Raw genomic sequence first — 24,089 nt, forward strand, 5'->3', positions numbered from 1 at the left:
AAAATGTGTTTTTACTTTGAGCATTTTTCTGCCGCTCACACTTGAAGCAGCGGTCACGCCTCGATGAGCACGTGATCAGCAAAAAACTATCGAATAAAAGACGCGGGTTAAAAACTGTTGCCACATTCCCTTATCTGATTTTTAGATTATTTACGTATCGTTTTGTTATACAATAAACAAAATACTTTTTACTACACTACAAAAAAAAAATACATAAAAACGATTTTTTTCAGTAAAAAAGTAACAAAAAATAAACTGCAATAAAAAACATATCTTACAAACGCTTTTTTTTTAAACTTTAAATAATCTATACTTTTCCAAAAAAATATATTTTTATACTGTTTTTATTTTTAGTTTTTATCAATTGTAATTATGCTCTGAAATATCGAACAGCGCACTTCAAATTCTACTTTTAAATTAGTTTCAATAAACTTGCCAAAAAAAGAGGTGCTTCAAGTTCATGTTGTTAGCTTATGTATTTTAAGTGAATCTCATTTTTTCATTAATACTTTTTTCTCAAACTTAAATATCTCGCTTGTAAACGCTATAAAGTCCCAACAAAAGGTAGTTAGCAGGAGCCGGGGGCAGAATTAAGGTTCATTGTTCAATGTGTCTTAAATGCTAATTGATTTGTTACATAAAACTTGTTTGCTATTGACTTTTTTGTTTATTATTATTAGTCAATGAATCACTTGATTTGTAAAGCATTAAATGAGCTTTCTAAACAAAAAATTACTAAAACGTATAATTTACATAATTTGAATTCCAAAGTACTAACTAATTAAAAAAAAAACAGCTTAATTTAGTTTTTTTTTAATTGTAAGAGTAGGATAGAAAATTAAATATTAAACAAATTTTGTTAGAAAAATAATGCAATTAAAAGAAATGAAGTAAGTATTGATTATACCGATAACAATTTTTAATAAAATAGCTTTAAAATATAATAATTTCGTTAATTTTAATTTAGTTATTTATTAAATAATTAGAAATGAAGATAATTTAGTTTTGTTATACTTTATACAAATAAGTTGGTTATTTACAATTAATAAACTTACAAACTTTAAAATTTTGCACTTTAACCCAGCCATCAACTATTACACTACTACATGAAAACAATACCACATTTAAACGACGTTTTTTAATTGTAGTGACCCTACATAACTTCACATTTTTCTAAAAAAGTTATTTATGAAGAATTAAACATCTAACCTATTTTTTTAATGACTAAGTACAGTCACCTCTAGCGAATCTACGCACATTGTGTTCACAGCAAAAGTGCGTAACTAAACAAGAGGCAGAAAATATACCTACTGTAATAACTGTTTTTTTTTTATAATCCTTTTGATTAATTACAGTTTGGAGGATTTCACACTTTTTTCGTTTACAAAAATAGTTTTTATCCAAATTGTAGATGTATGTAAAATTTTCTTTTAAAGTGTTTATGTGTATAAAAACTAATTTTTTATACTTTGTTCCTTACCCACCATTTATAGAGTTTAAATAAAACTTTATGCCATAAATACTGTCAGAATTGAATATTGTACCTTGTTTGATAAAATGTATAAAGGCGGACTAAGACACCGAAAGTTTAAAAAGCACGGCTATAGAGATCACTAAATTTCTTAGAATTGGTGTAAACTAAAAATTGAAAAACATCAATTTTATTACAAATCTACCTCCTCCTATATGTTTCAAAATGTTTACTTTAAATTTTCTTGAAATGTTCTAACATTTATTGTTGCCAAAAAACGTGTAAAGTACAGAGACACCTGAAATTTGAAATTAATATGAATAAATCAAAGGTTTAAACAATTTCATTTTGCAATTTTAGAGACTTCTAAAATGCGTAACTAAACGAGAGCGTGTAATTAAATAAGTGAGTAGATTCGCGAGAGGTGACTGCAGTACCCTTTCTGTTTTAATTTTCAAAATTTGAGTTATACATATATAATTTTAATCGTACATATGATTATACCAAGTAGTTTCTCTGCAAGTACTTAAAATCAATACTAGTACGCACGAATACAAAGTACTAAAAAGACAAAATGGATGTACCGTAGGATAAGAATACAAAAAATGTAAATAACAGCTATTTTATTTAAAAAAAACTAAATATTACAATCTCAGCTTTTAATCGTTTTCTTATTTTAACAAAGACCCGAAATGGTTTATTAAAATTGGCTTAACTTGTAATCAAGTTCATATATATCCTGATTGTTCAAAATATTATTTTTTAAATGTAAGTATTGAATGTTTTTTAGTGAACAACCTTAAATACTTTTGTTAAACTTTAAAATTGATTTTTAGAAATTAATACATAAACTTGAACAAATTATATATGTGATTAAATTTTATGCTTTAAAATTTAAATTTACTAAAAGCCGAAAATGGAACGTCTAAAATTCGCAAACTACCAATTCTTTTATTGCTGTAGAACTATGTAAAACTTGTTTGAACTTTCAAAAATAACAAAATAAATGTATAATTTTTTTGATAAGTTAGAGTAAGATATTTTTATTGTGTGAAAAAAATCTTAATTAGTTTGTTAGTGTTCTATGATTAAACTATAAAAACTATAAGTTAAACTAAAGCATTATATACACTAAATGTCTTATTACACTTTTACTACTATAAAAATACAGTAAAACTACTGTATACAAACTTAAGCTTTAGACAAAAATGTTTTCAGAGTAGCTATTTTATGATCAACAAACTTTATGTTACAATATAATGCTATTTAAATTCGTGAATGATATTTTTTAGCCTTTTGTCGTGATCTAAACTACATAAATGTTTATTGAAACTCTTTTAGCTTTCTATTTAAAAAAAGTTATCATATGTATACCGAAAATCTAAAATTTGTTTTAAATTATTTCATACCTTTTTTAATTCTTTTTTACTTAATTTACACAAACATACTTAAACTTGGAAATACTGTAAAACCGAATAATAATGTTTGTGCCTAGGTAGATCTTCACAAATATTTAACAGTATATTATAAAAATGTTCTTGATTTCATTTTAAAGAAAATTTTAGATTTATTGTGAATAAAAAATAGTTACAGTTTTTCAATTGACAGACGTATTTTTAAATAAATTCTATGAGTTTCTGAACTATTACACTTTTGAGCCATCTTGTGGATAACTTTGTTCACTATTTAATTTAACCTTTTATGTGCTCTCTTTGACTTATTCAGACTTTTTAAAACAGTCAAAAACTACAAATATTTCTTTACGATAATCTACACATTTTTTGTTTAGGTATGATAACTTTTTACAGCTACAGTTTGTAATCACACAAACACGTAAACAACAAGGTCAGGATGCGTATTATTAAAATTAAAATATTTTCCTATGTTTTTTCTTTAAATCAGCATAACTGATCAAAGAATAATGTTTATTACAAATTAGATAGTTAGTTATTTTCCTTAAGTTTCGAAGTTTCATAAAGAAGTCAGGACTTAAAATACAAAAGCTAAAACGTTTTTTTTTGTGAGTGGTAAAATGCTTAATGACAAGAACAAACTACTACCTCTATTTTAAGTTCTGAAAATAATGTAGTTTTAAAAACTTAATCAGTTTTTTATGTGTAAATAAACTAAGAATTTAATTTAAACATCCAGCTTGTCTGTAAAAAAAAAAAATTTTATTCAAAACAAACTATTTTTTTTGCATATAAAAAAAGTTATATCCATTAACTTAAATAAGTTTGGTTATAAGTTGTTGCACAATATAAGACTTAAAAAAAAGAACTTTGTCATCACAATACAAATGTTTGAATTGCATCATAGTTAATGATCGAGGCAAAAATACAATTTAAAGTTTACATGTAACTTGAAACGATTCGGTTTAAGACTTCACGAATACGATAACTTTGTTTACAGAGGTAAATCTAACAACTGCAATTGATATCAGAGCTGTTGCTATATCAAGTACAAAACTTGATTATAGAAACATCAATAAAAAAAATATACGGCCTCTGTAAAACAAATCATCGTGATGTTATGTTCAACTTTAACTTTGTCACTCTACATAAAAAAGTCTGTTGTTGTAGTGACTTCTAGTAAATGAATAATGAACTGTTATTAAATATACAACAAATGACTAATCTTAAAAAATAATCAGCTTTTTTGTATTTAAATATATTAAATTTATATAAATATTGGTTTAGTTTTACACCGATATATGTGTCAATAAACATGTACATTTTAGATAATATACAACAGAGCAGTGGTCGTCAAGGTGTACACTAGTGTACACAAAACTTTAGATTACAAAAAAAATACATAGAGTTATATTAAATATGTAATTAATATTTGATAAAGTATTTTAAAAATAATTAACTGGTTATAGCAATGATTAGACCGGTTGTGTCTATAAATCTATCTTTTTTTTTAAATTATAGTTTATACTGTTCTGCACTTTATTTGTACTAATTGGAAACACTAGTTAGATTAATTAATAAAACTTAAACAAAAAATAATAATAAAGTCAAGTAATAACTAAAAAACAAATATTTCAGGTAATATAATTTTACTCATGTTACAAAAGTATAAAAATAAAAAAAAGGTTGAGAAAAATTATCTTAAAACCCAAGTTGACTTAGTTTGAAAATAGATAAAACTTTAGTTTTGCAACTTACTTTATAGTTTTTTGTAGTTTTCTATACATAAAAAAATTATATATAAGGTTAGTAAAAATTTGAATTTATACAACAACAATTTATACGCAAAGAATACAAGTTAAATAAAAAAAAGTGCTAGGATAATCTAGAACCACACTAAGCTTAGTTTATAAGTCGTATAAAATGTTTAATAAATAAATATTGATCTACTTACTTCTACACATAAAATATTCAAGAAAAAAATTAAAATGAACATCATTTTATTTTTAATAAAAATTACAAGTAAAATAGCAAAAGAATTTATTCTGATTCAGAAGAATTCAAAACAATGAAGGGGTTTTTCGATTCTACTAGAAATCTTGGTGGTACAGTAAAGTTGAGTGTCCCGGTTAAAACGTAAAATTTTACTGAGTGCTTTAAAACAAACTGACCTCTGAAAAATCGGTATACTATCAAAATCCACTCGCGTTCAAAATCCAACCAATTTTTTTTTACATTTCCTAAATTACTAATTTATTTCATATACTTTTTAATATTTTTTTATTTATTTTTCATTATCACTGTTACCCCTAACCCTTACCCTCGATCGGTAAGCGGTTCTCGAACTTGACTAGGTAGATTTTGATCGGGTGAATTTTGAACACGGGTGGATTTTGATCGCGGGTGGATTTTGAACGTGTCCCGAAAAATCAGCTGAAAAAAGTCGAAACAACTTAATGCTATTTCACGGTACAAGCGAATAATGCATGAAAGGAACACTGGAAGTTTTTTTGTAAGTTATTGTATTATCTTTAACTATTTTTCTTTATAAATAAGTTTTAATATTTTTGATTCTGTTTGTTAGACTTTAACATTGATATTCAGGTTTGTCTACAAGAGGAAAAAAAACTCGTTTTTTATGCTTAGGCTGCCCTTTTAATTTACAGCATACATAACAACACACAACAGTATATTAAGAACATCTATATTCTATACCCTAATCCACCATACCCATTTTTTGTAATTTATACCTTTCTCCCTAACCCACATTATCTAAATGTATTAAAAAAACCTATACAACTTAAAACTTAAAAAAAACATCTGCCTATCAGAAGCGCCTTCAATCTGCAGCTGATGCCAATATTATTAACCATCTACTGTAGACTATGCTCTTCTTTCATTTTTTAAGATATTTTGTAGTCAATATTTTTGTGCTTTAAGCGTCAAATTTATATATATATAAATTTGGTACAAAAAATCAAACACTTACCTTTTACAGCTGTATAAGCGGTTAATACGCTGTCGACAGCAAAAATGTTTTAAAATATATTTAAAGTGTTCTTTTACAGCTACTAAATTTACGTAGTCATTGGATTAGGTAAATCAAAACAGAAATTAAATTTGTTATAGTTAAAAGGTGTTTTTTACTTACACATATATAGAAAAGTTTTTTTATTAATAAGCTTTATAACTAGTTTGTTTATAAAATGTACTTTTCACAACAAGAATACAGTCTTTAAAATACTTTTAAAATAACATTCGATTGAAAATATTTTATGTAAATATATTCTAAAAAAATGTTAGTTGTTAAATATGCATGAAAGGACACTTTTCCACGAAGACATTTTTGGACGGCTTGACTTTTTTTTTATTTATTATTTTTTTTCTTATTCTATTTTTACTATCACTAGTAAACATAATCCTTACACTCGGTCGGTAACTTTTTTGTTTTTTTCTTTGTTAATAAACTTTTTTATTAAATTAATAATTTTAATATTTGTTATTTTCATTTTTACTATTACTGTTACTCATAACCCTTACTCACGGTCGGTAACTTTTTTTTAAGTTTAATTATTTTTTATTTTTTTATTAGTTATTTTTTCTTTATTATCACTGTACCACAACCCAACTCTTACCCTCGTTTGGTAACTTATTTTTTATTCTTTTTGTTTTAAGTATATCTTTTTGTGTTTTTTTGTTTTTTTTATTTTATTCTTTACCCTATGCAAAAGTGACCCTTTGTGGGGAGGCTGCAGTTTCGCAGATAATCAAAATCAGATGTTCGCATTTTTGAAGACTTATTCGCTTTAAAAAAAATTCGTAAAAAAGTAATGAAGCTTACAATTCTTATGCAATTTAGACAAAAAACATTTTAAACGATTTGGCTTGTTTTGTAGATATGACATTATTGGTTTAGATTAAATAAAAACATCAAAAAATAAAAGTTTTTGACCTCAAAGTTTAACTATTTTTTTTATTCTTAGAAAACAACTAATTTTAGAAAAAAATAATGGAGCTTACAATAATTATTAAACTTAGACAAAAACATCTTAAACGGTTCGTCTAGCTTTGTAGATATGACAATTTTGGTTAAGGCTGAATAAAAACATCAAAAATTTTATTTTTTAAACCTTAAACTATTAGTTAGAACATAAAATTAGTTGAACTTTAAGGTCAAAAAAAAGTTTTTATTTAATCTAAACCAAAAATGTCATATCTAAAAAGCATGACGAATCATTTAAGATATTTTCTGTCTAAATTTAATAATATTTGTAAGCTCCTTTAATTTTTTACGAAACTTAGTTGTTTTATATAGAATAAAAAAGAAAAAAAATCGTTGAACTTTGAGCTCAAAAGAATTAATTTTTTGGTGTTTATATTTAATCTAAACCAATGTTTTTATACCTACAAAGCAAGACGAATCGTTTAAGATGTTTTTTGTCTAAATTAATTAAGAATTGTAAGCTCCATTATTTTTTTACGAAAACTTGTTTATAGCGAAAAACTGTTCAAAAATGCGAATATCTGATTTTGACTATCTGCAAAACTTCAGCCTCCCCTTTCGCTTAAAAATGTCGTTTCATGTAAAAGTGTCTTTGTACAAATAAGTCCGTTTATTTTGACCCGTTTCCTAAAAATAGTTTAAATACTTACAGTAATTTGATAGTAAAAAAATAATAATGTTTATATACTTAATAAAAAAGCTAATAACAAATTAAACATACTTTTTGTAGTAATAATAGCACTTAGGATTATTTCAAATTTTAAGTTTTTTAATTTTAAATATCTTCACTTTTTTAATGTTTTGTACAAACTAAGAATTTGATATTCTTTTATTATAAGGTAAAAAACACTTACCTAACTTTAAATTTAAAACTTGTTAGTTATGAAAAAGATAAGCATTAGCATAGTTTTAACTAAATGCTAAAATTCAGAAACTCGTCTTGTATGTACTGTTATATGAAAACTTTTAAGTTTTTAAAAGAAGTGAAATTAATACTTATTTCATAGTCTTCTTTTTAAATTTATAAAATTTTTAATGCTTATAATAAATCTAGCGAATTAATACTCGCGAGTCGCTATCAATAACCTTGTAGTAACAACTAAGACTGTAACTTTTTTTAAACCATTTTGATAAAAAGTTAGGCACTAATTATAACAAATTGATTTGAAATAAATTAGATTTAGAAAAAATCAACTGTTTACTAAAGCTTATTAAAAAACTAGCAAGGTATATCTTGGCACTTAACTAGTTCTTCCGCATATTTCATACAAAGCAGTTCAAGCTTAGTATGATAATTAGAGCCTACGTTTTAAACAGCTCATTTTATTTTACATACCACAAAAAATATATAAAAGGGAGGGTAACTATTATCTCTGCTAGCTATTAATTTGTATTTTGTTTAATAACTTGCAAATGTTTAAAAAAGTTTTGTGTTTGGATAATAAAATTATTTTAAGTTAAAAAAAAGTAACTAGTAGTCTTAAGTATAAAAGATTACTATAATTTTAAACTGTTGTGCATATAATTTATTTTGGGTTAACTAAGTAAGAGTTAAAAAAAAAGTCCTTACAACAATTTTAGACATTATATTATACATATATATTTTTTATCTTGCAAAGAGGAGTTTTAATTTGTTTCTGACAAATTGCAAGTAATGCAAACAAGTGAACATTTATCATATTATTAATTTTTTGGTAATGTGCTCAGTTTTTACTAAATAATTAAATTTACATAAAGTTCTCAAGTATTGGAGAGTAAGCTAATCATTATTTTTTAATTTTTAAAAATTTTTTAAAATTACTTTAATTATTTTAACTATCTACTTTGTTTTTAACATTAATAATGAGTTAAAAATTAAAAAAATAATAATTTGTGGTTTTTTAGTCCTTGGTTGTTTCATTAAATAGTAATCATAAACTACATAGTTCCCTTGATAAAAAAAATGAAATATATGATAAACTCTTTATCAAACTCAACTTTTAGTTGGATTACAGAGACTTTTTTTTGTATATGTGTGAAGGGCTGGTGTCTAATTTACAGCTTTTTATTTTTTTTGTCATAAAGACTATATATAGTCATAAAGACTAAAGGCCATCATGTCATACTAGCAAACATTAGATAATAGTTTAGAATTAAAATAATTGCCACACACTTAGAGTAATCAAATACTTAGTATTTTGAGCTTTTTGAAAAACTTAGCCAACTTAGGCTTTTTTTTTTAAAATTAAGACTGACTCAAAATGTTTCATTTTTGTTTTCAAAATTCTGGTTAGTTTTTAGATGTTTTTGTAGTTAAATTGTTTTGTTTTAAGCATAGATTTTTAGGAATCTAATCTTGATTGATAGTATTCTTTTCTGTTTTTTTGCTTTAGATTTATATTTGAGGTTCTAAATTGAACAAAAATATTTCTCAACTTATTTGAAAATAAGGAGACAATGTTTTTTTGATAGTAAATTTTTACTAGTAGTCTACCAAATCCATCCCCTGGTCCGAATTCCAAAGCCCTCAGGATTTTGCAAGTCTGGCCAGATCCTAGTTTAAAAAATGGATCTGAATACGTTACCAACCAGATCCTAAATTAAAAAAAATCCTGTTCAGTGAGATCTTAATTTTAAATATATTTAGATTTAGTTTAAGCCAGATCCAAACTTTGTGGACCTGGTAGATCACTACTTTTTATTTCAATTTTATTATAAACCGGAGTAGAGATATATTATTTTAAGTTTTTCTGTACTATATTTTCTTGTACCTGCTATAAAGGTTCCAAATTGTGTATAAGGGTCACAAAAAAATTGGTTTGGTTGACTTACTTCTAAAGCTTACGGCCCATATCCTTTTGGAAAACAAGCTAAATGTAAACTGAATGGGAGATAAAAAATGAAACTTTTTAAGTTTTTAGCTTAAAATTGTTTTACATGTGATAATTACCACAAAAACACCCTTTGTAAAAATAATACTGTTTGAAGAAGTTTTTATTGGGGTACTTCTTGATTAAAAAATACTGTAATTTACAAAAAAATAAATGATTTAAGAAAATCGAAAAATTCCTATAAAACTTTTTTAAAACTGTCTCAATTTCTACATAGGATGCTTTTGTTGCCACATGTAAAATAATTTTAAGTTAAAAACTCAAAGGTTGCATTTTTTGTCTTCAATGTAGTTTACATTGGGCTTCTTTTCTAAAAGGATCTTGGCCTCAAGCTTTAAAGGTAAGCAAACCCCACCAAAATTTTATGTATTTTTTAAGCACATTTTGGAATCATTTTAAGGGGTACCAAAAAAAGTTTTACATACCCCGTAACGCAGGGAAATTAGGCTATCTTCATGTATCTCAGCCTAGATTTTGTTCATTGACCTGCTTTTTTGGCTCAAAAAGTGGCAACAGTCCTGGAAAAGACAATAAATGGTGTCCTAGTGGCGTGCGACTTGATAACCAAAAGGTTTTTTGTGCACCAGGTTCTAAGACCAAAAAATTTTAGCACTTTTTTGCCTTTAAATAAAGTTACCAACCCAGCAGTAAAAAATAAATGTTTTTCAGTTTGTAGAAAAATTTTTAAACTAAATTTTAGATGTAATAGATAAAAAAGTCCTTACACTGATACTTGCTTTAAAAGATATTTTTGATATAGAAAATTAGTAAACTAAAAATTAAAAACAATGGTTATGATAGACATATGATATTTAATTTGGTCAAAAGTTATTTAAATGTTATTAAAATTTTGATCAACTCAAAAAATCAGGTATTGCCCAATTACTTCTTGAAATAAGCAATTTATAGATAAAAATTTTAAAGTTGGTCATTTCTAATTATTTTTTAAGCTGAAATACAATTTTTTACAACTTTAAAATAATGAAATATAATAAAGTTTAATTTGTAAATTAATGAATTTATTATAAAATCAATGTTTCACTCAATCAATATTGTTGTTATTGAATGACAAAAAAAAGCGCTCAAAAAGTTTGGTCTAAGAACCTGATGTACAAAGGAACTATTTGGTTATCAAGTTATACACCACCAATAATTAATATTAATAAATTCTTTGTTTTTAATAAATGTCTAAAATTCTAAATAAACTTTTGTGGAGAAGGCTTAGCTTAAGTTGCATCCTTGGATGCAAGTTGAGAACTATAACTATTTTAGGTACATAAAACTAAGAAGGTGAAAATAAATACGTTTAGTTTTAGTTTTTTTTCATACTTTTATAATAATATTTCAACATTTTTCAACTGTTTATAAAAATGTTTTGTCTTTAAACCAGAAAATGTAGAAAAAAAACTATTAGTAAGTTGTAAAAGTTTTAAAAAACTGATAAAGATAATGACACTTAAAAAACTAGTTGTCTATCCGTCTGCATAGAATTTAAGGCCATAGGGGGGGTCCAACATTTTTTTTTACAAAAATTAACTTTGGCTTTTATATGAAAGCCTTGAGTACAAACTACAAGCCAGTTTTTATAGAATTCAAAAATATCATTTAACTTCAGAGATATTTAATTTTTTGTAAAAATTTTCCTATATAAACGTATGGATCGCAAATTTTTTGGGGTCAATTTTCTCGGAAATTTTAAAATTCACTAAAAATCTATCTCTTTCTTTATTTTTCAAGCAATCTTCTTCAAATTTTCAGGAAATATTCCTTATAATAAAAGGAAAAAACGTTACTTTAGAATCTCAGTAATTTAAATAAATAAAAAAATTATCAAAAAAAAAAAAAAAAGTGTTTTTATTTTTCAAAAAAAACATTTTTACAGTTTTTTTTTTAATTCCAAAGTAACGTTTTTTTGTTATTGTATAAAGATTAGACTGTGGAAGTTTGAAGAAGATTGCTTGAAAAATGTAGGAGATAGATTTTAAATGAAATAGTCTTTTTTTGCTGTTTTAGTTTTCCCTTTCCATAGGGAACCTATTATGAGGCCTGACTTTGACTGGTCATATCTCAAAAAATGATTCAAATTTTTTAAAACAATAAAAAGCTTCTTGAAGCTTAGAAAATAAGATCAACTTGTAAAAAACATGGTTTACCCCCCCTATGGCCTTAACAAAACCAAATGTACTATATTTATAAAACTAAAATGTTTATGTTCTTTAAAAAGTTACTAATTAATCATACTTTAATATTTTATGTAAAATTTCCGTTGAATTTTGTACATTGACTTCTGGCTTTAAATTCCAAAGTATAGTTGAAATGTTGTCTATTTATTTATATATTAAAATAAATATATTTACAGTTTATTTTGTTCTAATTTATTATTGTTTTTAAAATGCACTAAGTATTTAATATTTAGACCACTTGATTAATTAGTCAGTGATAATTATGCATTATACAGGGTTGCCATGGACTCAGAATAACTCAGGATATTTTGAATTTTTCAGAAATCTCAGGACAACTCAAGATAACTCTGGATAATATAATTTTTTAAAACTCAGACTGACTCAGGGTAGTTTTGTTTTTTATAAAAAAACTCATGATACTTATAAGATTTTTTTTAAATCTCAGGAAATTTTTTGAAATATAATTTGGATGAGATTAAGTTTATTTAGTTGCAGTATTTGTTGTTTTGTAACCAATTTTGTTAATGAACTTGTTTTTTAATAACTTTAAAAATATATAATGGTTTTTTAAGAATTAGAAAAAAATTCAGGATGACTCAGGACAGTTTTTTGTCACTCAGTACAGTTTTTGGTCACTTATGATAGTTTTTTGACTCAAAGAGTTGCAACCTTTTATTTAAACTCGAATTAGCTTTAGATGGCTGATCTAAAAAAAGGTGGAATTTAAAGTATACAAAATTTTATTAACTGTTCAAAAATTACTTAGCCTTGCCACTTTCTTGTTCTGAACCACTTTCAACTTAATCTTTTAAAGTATTATAATTTTAATACATTTTAATTTTTTTTTGTGTACTTACCTACTATATTTTAATTCAAAAAAAAAAGTTTTTAGTTTTTTTATTTAAATAATCTTAAAACTTTATTTATAAGGCTTCTTATATCTCAATTATTTTAATGATCTACCAGAATACTACTCCTGCATGTATTTTAATACTGTGCGTAGCACATAGTTTTTATATAAGCTACAAACTGTAGAAAATAAACGTAAAGAATGTGAAACATTAAACTCTAATCTATAAAAGTTAAAAGTAAACTTTATAATTTGATGGTATAAGTGTAGTAATATCAACATATAAATAGAATACAACATAAACTTAAAGAAGAGTATGAATCAGCAACTTAATACGTTTGTTCTCTAATACATCATCTAAGAGAAAAAAAGTTTTTCTAAAATTTTAGTTGGGTCCCTGTAGTATACCAGGACTGTTTGAAGTTTTTGAAAATTTCAGGGAAACTTATGCTAGTTAATTATTTTTTTAATCTTCGGATGTCTCAGGCCAATTTTCTCTTTTATAAAGTACTCAGGATAGTTTTAAGATTTTTGACAATCTCAATTTTTTTTATATCTCTAATAAGATTTGGTTGTTTCAGTTAAAATATTTAAATATTTATAACCAATTTTATTTGAAAACTAGATTTTTGTTTACTAGATTTTCTTAACTTTTCTAAGATTTTTTCAAATAAAAAAACTCTAGATGATTCAGAACACTTTACGGTCACTCGGGATAATTTTTGACTAAAAGAGTAGCAATTCTGTTGATAACTAGGATAAAATACTAAAAACACAAGGCAAGATTATAATAAAAAAGGTTCTGCTAAAAATGTTTCTATACTTTTAAATGGTTATAGGTGCTATTGTGGAAGTAATTTTTTTAAAGTAACTAAAATTTTTAATTCAAATTTTATATAACTATTGTATAAATAAAACTGATAAAACTCTTACTATACTATTTCCAATTAATGTGTTTTAAATGAAATCGAAAAAAAAATAAGTATACTAAATTCAACATTTTTCAACAGATATTTTTTATATAGAATATTAAAACTAACAATGGCAACGTAAGTTTTTAATGGACTACTTACCTTAAATAGTTTGCGATATGACTTAGTATTTAAAATTAGCAATAAGTTAAAGCTTTAATTTATGTTTTAGAAAAGTTATATTTTTACTAAATAATATGAATCTAGTTTTTGATTGGAATTATAAAAATAGTTATTAGTATTTCATTAAAAAAAAACAATCATCAAAAATAAAACAATTTAGTTAAAAGTGAAATTTTGTAAATAAACTTTACTAAAATTTAATTTTAGCAATAAAATACAGGTTTAATTTATACTTATGTTAATTTACATTTTTACTCTAACAATATGAACTAAGTTTTTGATTGGAATTATAAAAATAATTTTGAAAGTTAATTGCAGCATTTATAAACACAATTAACAAAAATAATAATAAATTATTAAAAGTGAAATTTTGTATATTAACTGTTTAGTTATTTAGATTAACTATCCAATAAAAAAATAACTTTAAAGCTATTATTAATACATTAGTCTTGTAAGTAATTAAATACCTTATCTAAATACCAACCTAAAGATATCATTGAATCTTTTTAGGTGTTTTTAAGCTACCTGAAGATATTAGTTTATAACTTTTGTATCTTGTTTTATAAAGTTAATATTTTTACAGAGCAGATATTGCTTTGATTGGACTGGCAGTGATGGTAAATTGTGTTTTATACTTGTATAATTATTTTTACATACACTAAAGTAGTCTAGTTTAGCGTTGATTACAAATTATCAGCGTAAGATTACAATTACGTTGTTAACGTTATATATTTGTTTTAGTTATATTAAAAGTTTAACAAATATTGTTAATAAGGTAGAAATTTTAATTTATCTTTCTATAAGTGTAAACTTATCTATATTTTTTACTTTTTAGGGTCAAAACCTTATTCTAAACATGAACGACAATGGATTTGTGGTTAGTACTCAAGCTTTACTGTTCTTAACCTGTTTTTCAACACTATTTTATATAACTTATGTTCTACCTAAATTTTGTAGAAGTTAAGTTGTAATTTAAAAAAAAATTACCAAAAGAGATATTGTTTTAAATTTTTTTTTATCTTAATTCTATTTTTTTGAGATTACTGAACAGCGTTTTTTAAATCATAAATTGGTGCTGTTCGTATAAACGTATTTGAATTAGTTTTTTATGGGAATCACAAATGTATCTAATTTATAACTAATTACTTTTAGGTTTGTGCTTTCAATAGAACATTGTCAAAAGTTCACAAATTTATGGCAAATGAAGCAAAGGGGACCAACATAATTGGTGCAACATCATTAGAAGAAATGGTGTCAAAGTTGAAAAAGCCAAGACGAGTCATGATGCTTGTCAAAGCTGGACCTGCTGTAGATGCTTACATCGAAAAATTAGTAAGATTTTGAACTTAATTGTATATTTTAAAACTTTAATTTAAAACTTAGCTTTTTTAGTTTTAGTTTTAGCTTATTGTGAATAAATATGCTTATAAGTAATATGCTAAATAAAATAAAAAGTATAGGACTCATAATTTTTTAGAAAGCCTTGTTTAATTTTATTACACTAAATTGCAAAAACCTATACATTTTTAACATTAAATTTAAGTACATGTTTATATCTTAAACATTGTTAAATGTATAATGAGTTAACTTCAAAAAAGTATTAGATTTTTCAAATTTGTTGTGCTCATATACTTTTAAGAGGTAATAATTAATGTATAATAAAGCTTATTTGTAGTTTTTTTATTTTCAACGTTATATTCAAAAGTTATATATTTTTCCATCAGTATAAAACTATACAAAAGGAGTTGATTATTTAAGATTGTTGTTTTTTTGATTAGCATAGTTTTCATTTTTGCTTGACTTTTCTCGAATTAAAATTGTAATATATAATTAAGTTAAAATTTTAAAGATTCCCCTTCTTGAAACTGGCGACATCATCATTGACGGAGGAAATTCCGAGTACCAGGACAGCATTAGAAGGTGCAAGATGCTGGAAAACAAGGGAATGTGGTTTGTGGGTAGTGGTGTTAGCGGGGGAGAAGAGGGTGCCAGATACGGGCCTTCCCTCATGCCCGGAGGCTCGTCTGAAGCATGGTGATTGTTTTGTTGATTTTAAAGTCTCTGTAGCCAACACAAGAATTTCTTATACTATCTAGACATTTGTTGAGTTATTTTCAAAATGTTCAATTTTTTTAACAGATATTTAACTAAAAAAAGTTTTTTATTTGAATTACATTAATTATTTCTTGCTTAACAATATAGACTTTTTTATATAAACATTATTTTTAAATTTTCACTTTGTTACTTTGTAGTCAATCAGAGTGATATTTATTTTAGTTTTGTATATGGTGCTTAAATAATGATTTTACAACATTACTTTATTTTTAGGCCCCACATTAAGGACATTTTCCAGAAGATTTCAGCTAAATCTGGAACAGATCCTTGCTGTGACTGGGTAATTTATTTGTTCTAACGAATTATTATAAAGAAAAAATCATTATGAAAGTACATTAGATAATTATATGGATAGCCATTTAAAACTACTTATACTATTATTGATTATATTTGGGGTTGCCACAAAACCTGAATTCTGGAATTAGAGAAATTTTGAAAAAAAAAACCTGGAATTTTAAACAATTTTTACATGTTAAGTAATAAAATTTTGGTTTGACACAAAAATCTATCATATAAACTATTTTTATATATACTATATATATACTATAAAGTATCTTTTCAATGTTGTTTTACTACTCATACAATTTTTAATATTAAACTTAATTTTAAAATAAAAGTAGACCCAAAAACGTGTGCTTTCAAAAACCTAAAAGAAATTCAGAAAACCTGGAAGAAATTTCATTAAAATAAGTGGCAACTCTGTATGTTATATATTTAATATTTTTTTATTTAAATTAACTAAATTTTTGTTTAATGAAAATACAATGTTTTTCTTATACTTTCAAAAGTTAACTTCTGTTTTTGGTGTAGTAAAATTTAATACAATACTTAAAAAACTAAAAGGAACAACGGAAAGTTAGATCATACCGCTCTTACAACTAGACCACAAAACTTTTGGTAAACCAGGACCCAGGTTTCGGTTTTATTAACCGACGGATTTCATGAAAAACGAAATCGGGCCTCTGTTTACCAATAGCTTGTGGTTTTATGGTCCAAGTGGTATAATAAAACTAACTTTTATATTTACCTGAGCTTGTCTTAGGCACACCAAGTCCAGACTTTTGCTCTGTCAGATTTTCGCTGACGTTTACTTTGATAGCTTTCAATGTAGTTGCGCTTTAAACAAATCTTAGAAATTAAAACAAAGTTGTATGATATTATGACTTATGCTCAGGTAGGAAATGGTGGTTCAGGTCACTACGTGAAGATGGTGCACAACGGAATTGAGTACGGTGACATGCAGCTCATATGTGAGGCTTACCAATTCATGAAGTCTGTGCTCGGCATGCAAAACGATGAAATCGCTCAGGTTTTTGTTTGCTTGTTTTTTTTTTGTACAAATGTTTGTGTTGGTTTTTGTGCACAAAGTTTGAAAACGTTTATGTTAGCTAATTTTTTTGTTTATTTAATTTGTATTGTCTTTTTTATTTAATTAAAATTTTTAGACTAAAAGTAATACTTGGTTTTATTATATTTTAAATTTAAATTAATTGTGTCTAATAAAAGATTTTATTTTTAATATTAAACCAAAATAATAAAAATTAAAATAATATTAAACCAAAAAAAAAGTTTTTAACATTTTTGTTTGTGAATTTTTAGTAGTTTGAAATGTCTGTTAATTTATATGTTTATAGTTATGTTTATTATTTATTTATAAACGTTAATACTGTTTTTTTTTTCGTAAATAATTAAGCATAAACTATAATTTATGTTAAAAAAAATTTGCACAATTTAGTCAAAAAATATTTTTTTTATAGTTTTAAGTTGAAATTTGTTATATAGAATTTAATTGCTTTCTCAATTGCTTAAAACTCATTCTCACTACAAATGCTGACTCACTATTAAAAGTTGTTTTTACTAACCAAACAATTGAATTAAGGTTTAAATAGCTTTTAAAGCTGCACTTTCGCTAAATTTAGAGCTCTCACTTGAATTGTGTTCCGCTATCGTAAACCACTTAATTTTCTAAAAAAAATAAATTTAATATGTTAAAAAGCACTAACAAATTGATAAAACCATGTAAAAATCAGTTTCTTTAAACCAAGCTCAATAAAAAAAAAATAAGTTAAATTTTTTGATGGCTTTAGAAATTTATAAAAAGATTTATACAACAATTAAAAAAAATATATATATTTAAGTATCTATATAAATCTATATAACATTTGAAAAAAAATAAAACATCAATTAAAATTTTTTAAACAGATATAAACATAACAATTAAAATAATAACAACAACTAAAGACCACTCATATATAAATGACAAAAATTTATTCAACAGACTTTTGAGGATTGGAACAAGGGCAAGCTCGATTCGTTCCTCATTGAAATCACGGCCAACATAATTAAGTACAAGGATGAGAAAGGCGAGTACTTGCTCGACAAAATTCGCGACACCGCGGGACAAAAGGGTACTGGAAAGTGGACCGCAATTTCAGCGCTTCAATTCGGAATGCCCGTCACTTTGATCGGTTTGTTTTTATAAACTTTAACAAAAATTTAAAGCTTTAACTTTTATAAACTGTTTTTCTTGACAGCAATTATTATAGATGTCTTAAAGCTTACTTGGCTAAGTGTATTTTTACTTTAGTTAGTTAACTGCGACAAAACTTTTTGTTTTTTGTTAGATAAGTAGTTTTAAAATAATTTTTAGTTGTTTTGTTATTTTTCAAGATTTGTAAAATTAGTATGTGTGCTTGTGAACTTACTATACAAAAATTGTTATACAAAATGGTTTTTTCACAGTTCATTAAAATTTTAATAATTTATGCATACATTTTTCACTAAAAATCTATATAATCGGGACTTATTTTCAAATAAAACCTTTTAAGAGATTAGTTGTATTATTTAAATTAAAGTTTTTAATCTTTCAAGCATAAAATTAAGCAAACTTTATAAAAGAGAAAAATCATTTTTTACTAGTTGTCTTAGCCTTTTTTATTAGAAGTTATTTTATTTTGCAATTTTTTTTTTAAAGGTCAAGTGTTGTTTACAAAATAGTTTACTTTTTTATAATGAGTTTATACAACCGTTGCTATTTGTACTTAAATTAAAGTTTTAATTGAAGTAGTAAATTTTCAGTTCGAAGTGTAATAAATCTTGTCAAATTAGCAAATAGCTCTTATTTATTTTGTAGACTTAAGATGTTAAGAAATACTTACCTTAAAAAACAAATATTACTTAGTAACACATATTGAGTTAATTATCGACTTAAAATATTTGTTCCTTTTTATTCGTTAATAAACAGTTATATAAATTAGTACTTTATTTTATTGAAAACTTGATTTGAAATATGTTTTATTTTCATAAATTATTATTAGAATGCTATAACATCGTGGTAAAGTAATTTACAATAATCTTTACCGACTAAACACTATTTATTCAAACTTAATTAATTCTGATTAAAAATTTGAGTCATGCAAAGTTTATATCTTACAACCAGGAAGTAATGTAAAGCAGTAAGAAAATGTGTAACTTTCAACTTCCTTACACATAGTTTACTAAGGTGCTTATGTGTTATGTTGTAAAAACTTAGTTTTTATAGTTGATCAGTAATTTCAAGCTGGTTATTGTTTTAAAGGTGAGGCCGTGTTCGCAAGATGCCTTTCCGCGCTCAAGTCCGAGAGAGTTCAAGCTTCTGGAAAAATTCAAGGACCCAACGCTACGTTCACCGGCGACAAGCAAGCTATGCTGGCCGACTTGGAAAATGTACTGTTTTAATTTATTTTGTACTAATATTTTATATTCAATGAATTAAATTCTTTTTGACCATTTTTGACCTACGCTGATTTTCCACAGCTAACAGCAAAAAAAATAAAGTAGAATATCTCAATTATAATTATTAATTTTTATTAAATTTATATTACAATTTTAAAATACTAAAAGACACGAATTCTTCTAACTTAATTGTTTTTAATTGGCAAAAATTAATGAAATAATTACATAAAGTATTATTCTGTGCTGGTTGGCGTCCACTGTGTTAATGTTATACGAAATTTTTAAGACTCTTTATTATTTACACCTCACATGACATTAAAAAAAACATAGTATGTAAAAGGACAATATCCTCACTCTAACAAACATGGATAATTTTTCAACAAATACGCACAGGCGCTGTACGCGGCCAAGATAATATCTTACGCGCAAGGCTTCATGCTGATGAGGGAGGCCGCCAAGCAGCTGGAATGGGAGCTCAACTACGGAGCCATCGCGCTCATGTGGAGGGGAGGCTGCATCATCAGAAGGTTGCTGTTTTGATTGTATATTAGATAGTTAAAATGAAGTGAATGAGATTTTGGTTGTGTGAAAGAATGTGTATAAAAGGTTACAAACATTCATCGAACAAAATGGTTTTTGTTAATTAAAATTAAGCCGTATAGCGTATAAAATTTTAAGTTTTAATTTTATAATGTTTTTAAAAGCGTGAACTTCAAGTTACTCGAGTTCAATTAATGGTTTTACCACAATATTACAGATTACTTTTAGTTGACATAAAGAAAAACTGTATTCTTTTATAATTTACCACTTTAGTGTTAACATGTTTGTACAAAAATTTTTTAGCCAATTCCTCGGAAAGATCAAAGCAGCTTATGACAAAAATCCCAATTTGTCCAATTTAATTTTGGACGATTTTTTCCATGACGCGCTTACCCAGTCACAGGTTAGTTATAAGTTGTATGATGGATTATTAATTTGAAGTTATTTAGTTGCAGTTTGTAAAATAATAACTTCTTGTTGTATTTTAATTTTTTCAAGCAAGTTTTTATGATTAAATAATTTGTTTTATATAGAGATAAAGTTTTGAAATATAATATTTGTTGTAAACAAAGTTATTAAGGTTTTAATTTGTGTACTTTTTACTTTATAGATCACAATAAACGTTCTCGATTTAATTATAAGGAGAATGATCAACTCAAACTTTAAAATTTTATTAATAAAACAATGTTTTACTTGTTTGAAGTAAATCAAACGAAATCATCAGTTGAATAAAATCTGTAAAAAATTTTCACATAAACATGCAAGAAGACATTAGGCTAAACTTGAAATAAAACTGGCATTTATGTGTAAAAAAATGTTTATTTTTTTGTTGTACACAAACTTTACAAGCCTGCTAATTGTAAGCATGTTTATTTGTTTAAGTTTTAAAATTTATAATATTATTTAGTAGCTTATTTTTTTTCAAACCTTAACATGAACTAACCTGGTAATATTGTGATTTTCCTAAATTGATAGCTTTAAACTCTATTTTTTTTACACACAAATGCCAGTTTTATTTTAAATTTAGCGTAATGTCTTCATGCATGTTTATTTAAAAAAAAAATTATATATTTTATTCAACTGATGATCTCGTTTGATTTATTTCAAACGAGTAAAACATTGTTTTACTAATAACATTTAAAACTTGAATTGAAGGTTTTAACTCAATAAAGAAAAATAATGGTGGTTATGACAAATTTCATCATAAAATATTTTGAAAATCTTTAAACATAACTTCTTTTATACGTTTAATTTGAAAACATACCAATACAGGGAGGAATCAGGAGAGTGTTGGTGGCAGCGATCACCCACGGAGTTCCAACTCCTTGCATGAGCACCGCGATGGCTTTCTTCGACGGATACAGATCAGCTGTTGTGCCCGCCAACCTCATACAGGTACTTAAAAGTTATAACCATATGTTTAAATTAAATAAAACTTAATTAATAGTGAAAAAGATTTTTGTAAGTTTTATATGGTCTATAACTTGTGTGCCTTTTATCTGTTTGGTTTATAATTAAATGATTTTATGACATGAACATAATTATTCCAGGAACTTAAAACACCGTTTTCAAACAAACAAAACTCTATGTTAAATTATTTATTCAGGCGCAACGTGATTACTTTGGTGCTCACACTTACGAGCTGTTGTCTGATGTCGGTCAGTTCCGCCACACCAACTGGACCGGAACAGGTGGAAACGTGTCCTCGTCCACTTACGACGTTTAAGTTACATTAAATATATCACAAACTGAAATTACACCACATTATACTTGGTACGCTTTAATATGTGTATGACTGATAATTTACGAGTTAACCTTTTTAGCTATGCAACTTTTTAAATATCTTTCAAAATAATAGTTTAATACAACATTATGAATTTGAATATTTTAATCAGCTATTTTTATTTTTCCATTTAAACAACTTAAAAATGCTCTATTACTATGAGTTATCACTTAATCACATTTATGTTATTCCACGTGTTTTATGTTTTAATATAACACGCTTACACAACTAATTTGAGTATTAAGCCACTGGCTATTTTAAGCGTCACATCAGTTTAATAAAGTTTTACCAACCTGTTTGTTTTGTTTAGTTGAAAATTATTTTTAAACAAGTTAGCTATTTACATTTGTATCGAAAAATAATTCAGCAAACAGTTTTCCATTAAAATATTAGCCAAAAACTTAAGTTAAAAACAATAAAATTTCAACTTTCATTATGGTATTATCATATAAAAATGAGTAAGTTTATCAATCAAAAAAAATTGAAATAATTCTTTCAAAAATCCTCTTAGTTTTAGAACCATTGATTTGATTTAAAGTACAGTGTCTTTATTTCTACCGATTATTGTTACCTTAAATATTTTTACAGTGTAAATGCACTTTAAAATTAAAGTTTTAGCACTATAATTTTTTTTTCCTACTAAATTCAATTAGTTTCGTTAACAGATATTATACTTGAAATTCTTTCTTAGCCAAAATACCAAGTTTTAATTTTATTTATCATATTAAAATTCCACATTTGTCTTTATAAAAGATACTTTGATAAACAGAAAAATATTTATTTATAATGAAATTACTTAGTAAAATAATATTAATGTTGGTTGATAAAACGTATAAATTTCTAGAAATAAAAATTTATTACTTCTAAAGAGCTTTTTTTGCGAAAAAAAGTACACTAAAAAGAGTTTTATTCAAATTAAAGAATAAACAAAATTTAATAACTTCTTCAAAAAAACATTAAAAACTGAAGAAGTATATAAATATTACTTAATATATAGAAAAATAAGTAGAAATGAATTTCTTTTGTTTAAAGGTTTTTTCAAATAGAAATATGTGTAATAAAAATAAGAAGAGTTAAGTACTACTGGTAACGCTGCATAAAAATGGTTAATTTTTAAGTTTTTACTTCGTAGAATATTTTACTTGAAGAAAACGGACTACAATAGATGCAGATAAGATACCAGTTGTCTATTGTTCTAAGGCTTTTTTTTGATGAAGCAAATGTTAATGTTTAATAAATATTCACATAAGTAGACTTGTTATAAAACTAGTCTTGGTCGACAGCTTTTGTTTTAACGACTTTACAGCGATCACTTAGTATTTTGTTCAGCAACAACCTATTTGAAAAAAAAATTTATTACTTTTATAGAACTCATATTTATAAAATAACTGATATTTTTTCAACCTTATTTTTATAGAAGCAATGTTTTCTTTGTGCCACTTGCACAAAGTCAAACTAAAATGTAATCTTGTTAAATTAAAAAAAAACTCGAAATAGTAAAATAATTGTAGTTTTCAGCTTGCATTAAAACAAGTGATTTACCAGATCTTATTTCAAAAAAATGTTTGCATCCAACTAATTTAAGTTCTTTTTTTATAGACCAAAACGTCAATAATTAAAAAATCACACAAATTTTATATCAAAAATAGGAATCTGTAGGAAAACAATCAAGAACTAAATTAAAAATCTACATTATTAAATAATATTGTTTGGAAACCGCTTGGTTAGATCTCAACAGCGGTTTCACACGACTATGCCTGCCTGATGAGTCCTATTTAGGACGAAACCGGTTGCAGGTTGTCTCGGATGATGTTGTTGTTGATCTTGCGGTAAAGTTTATTAATTGTTATTTTGGCGCGATACACCTCAACTCTATTGATGATGGCCGTAATAACTACTGGTTAAAACTGATCAAACGAGCACAGACTATAATCTCACAATAAACTGACAATATATGAGACGTTGGGCTGTGAATGGTTTAGCTGTGTCAATTTTTCAACTTAACCCTCAAACGGTTGCTTCAGTACTTTAGCCTGCTTGGTTAGATCTCAACA

The 24,089-nt window shown here is 25.4% G+C and overlaps 1 protein-coding gene across 1 annotated transcript; it reads left to right on the top strand.

The window, feature by feature from the left end:
* Nucleotides 1-13,803: 13,803 nt before the first annotated feature.
* LOC145842595 (6-phosphogluconate dehydrogenase, decarboxylating-like) lies at nucleotides 13,804-22,331 on the top strand. The gene is made up of 13 exons (XM_082950065.1): nucleotides 13,804-13,838; nucleotides 14,467-14,500; nucleotides 14,719-14,760; nucleotides 15,036-15,215; nucleotides 15,733-15,917; nucleotides 16,212-16,278; nucleotides 17,173-17,307; nucleotides 18,277-18,466; nucleotides 19,576-19,703; nucleotides 20,106-20,239; nucleotides 20,556-20,655; nucleotides 21,525-21,647; nucleotides 21,859-22,331. Exons 1-13 carry the CDS (start codon nucleotides 13,831-13,833, stop codon nucleotides 21,976-21,978), a joined length of 1,446 nt encoding a protein of 481 aa, XP_082806191.1. The 5' UTR covers nucleotides 13,804-13,830; the 3' UTR covers nucleotides 21,979-22,331.
* The last annotated feature ends 1,758 nt before the right edge of the window (nucleotides 22,332-24,089 follow it).

Source organism: Thalia democratica, chromosome 8 (genome assembly GCF_965202585.1).
Source record: "Thalia democratica chromosome 8, ktThaDemo2.hap1.1, whole genome shotgun sequence".
In the NCBI taxonomy this organism is placed as follows: domain Eukaryota; kingdom Metazoa; phylum Chordata; class Thaliacea; order Salpida; family Salpidae; genus Thalia; species Thalia democratica.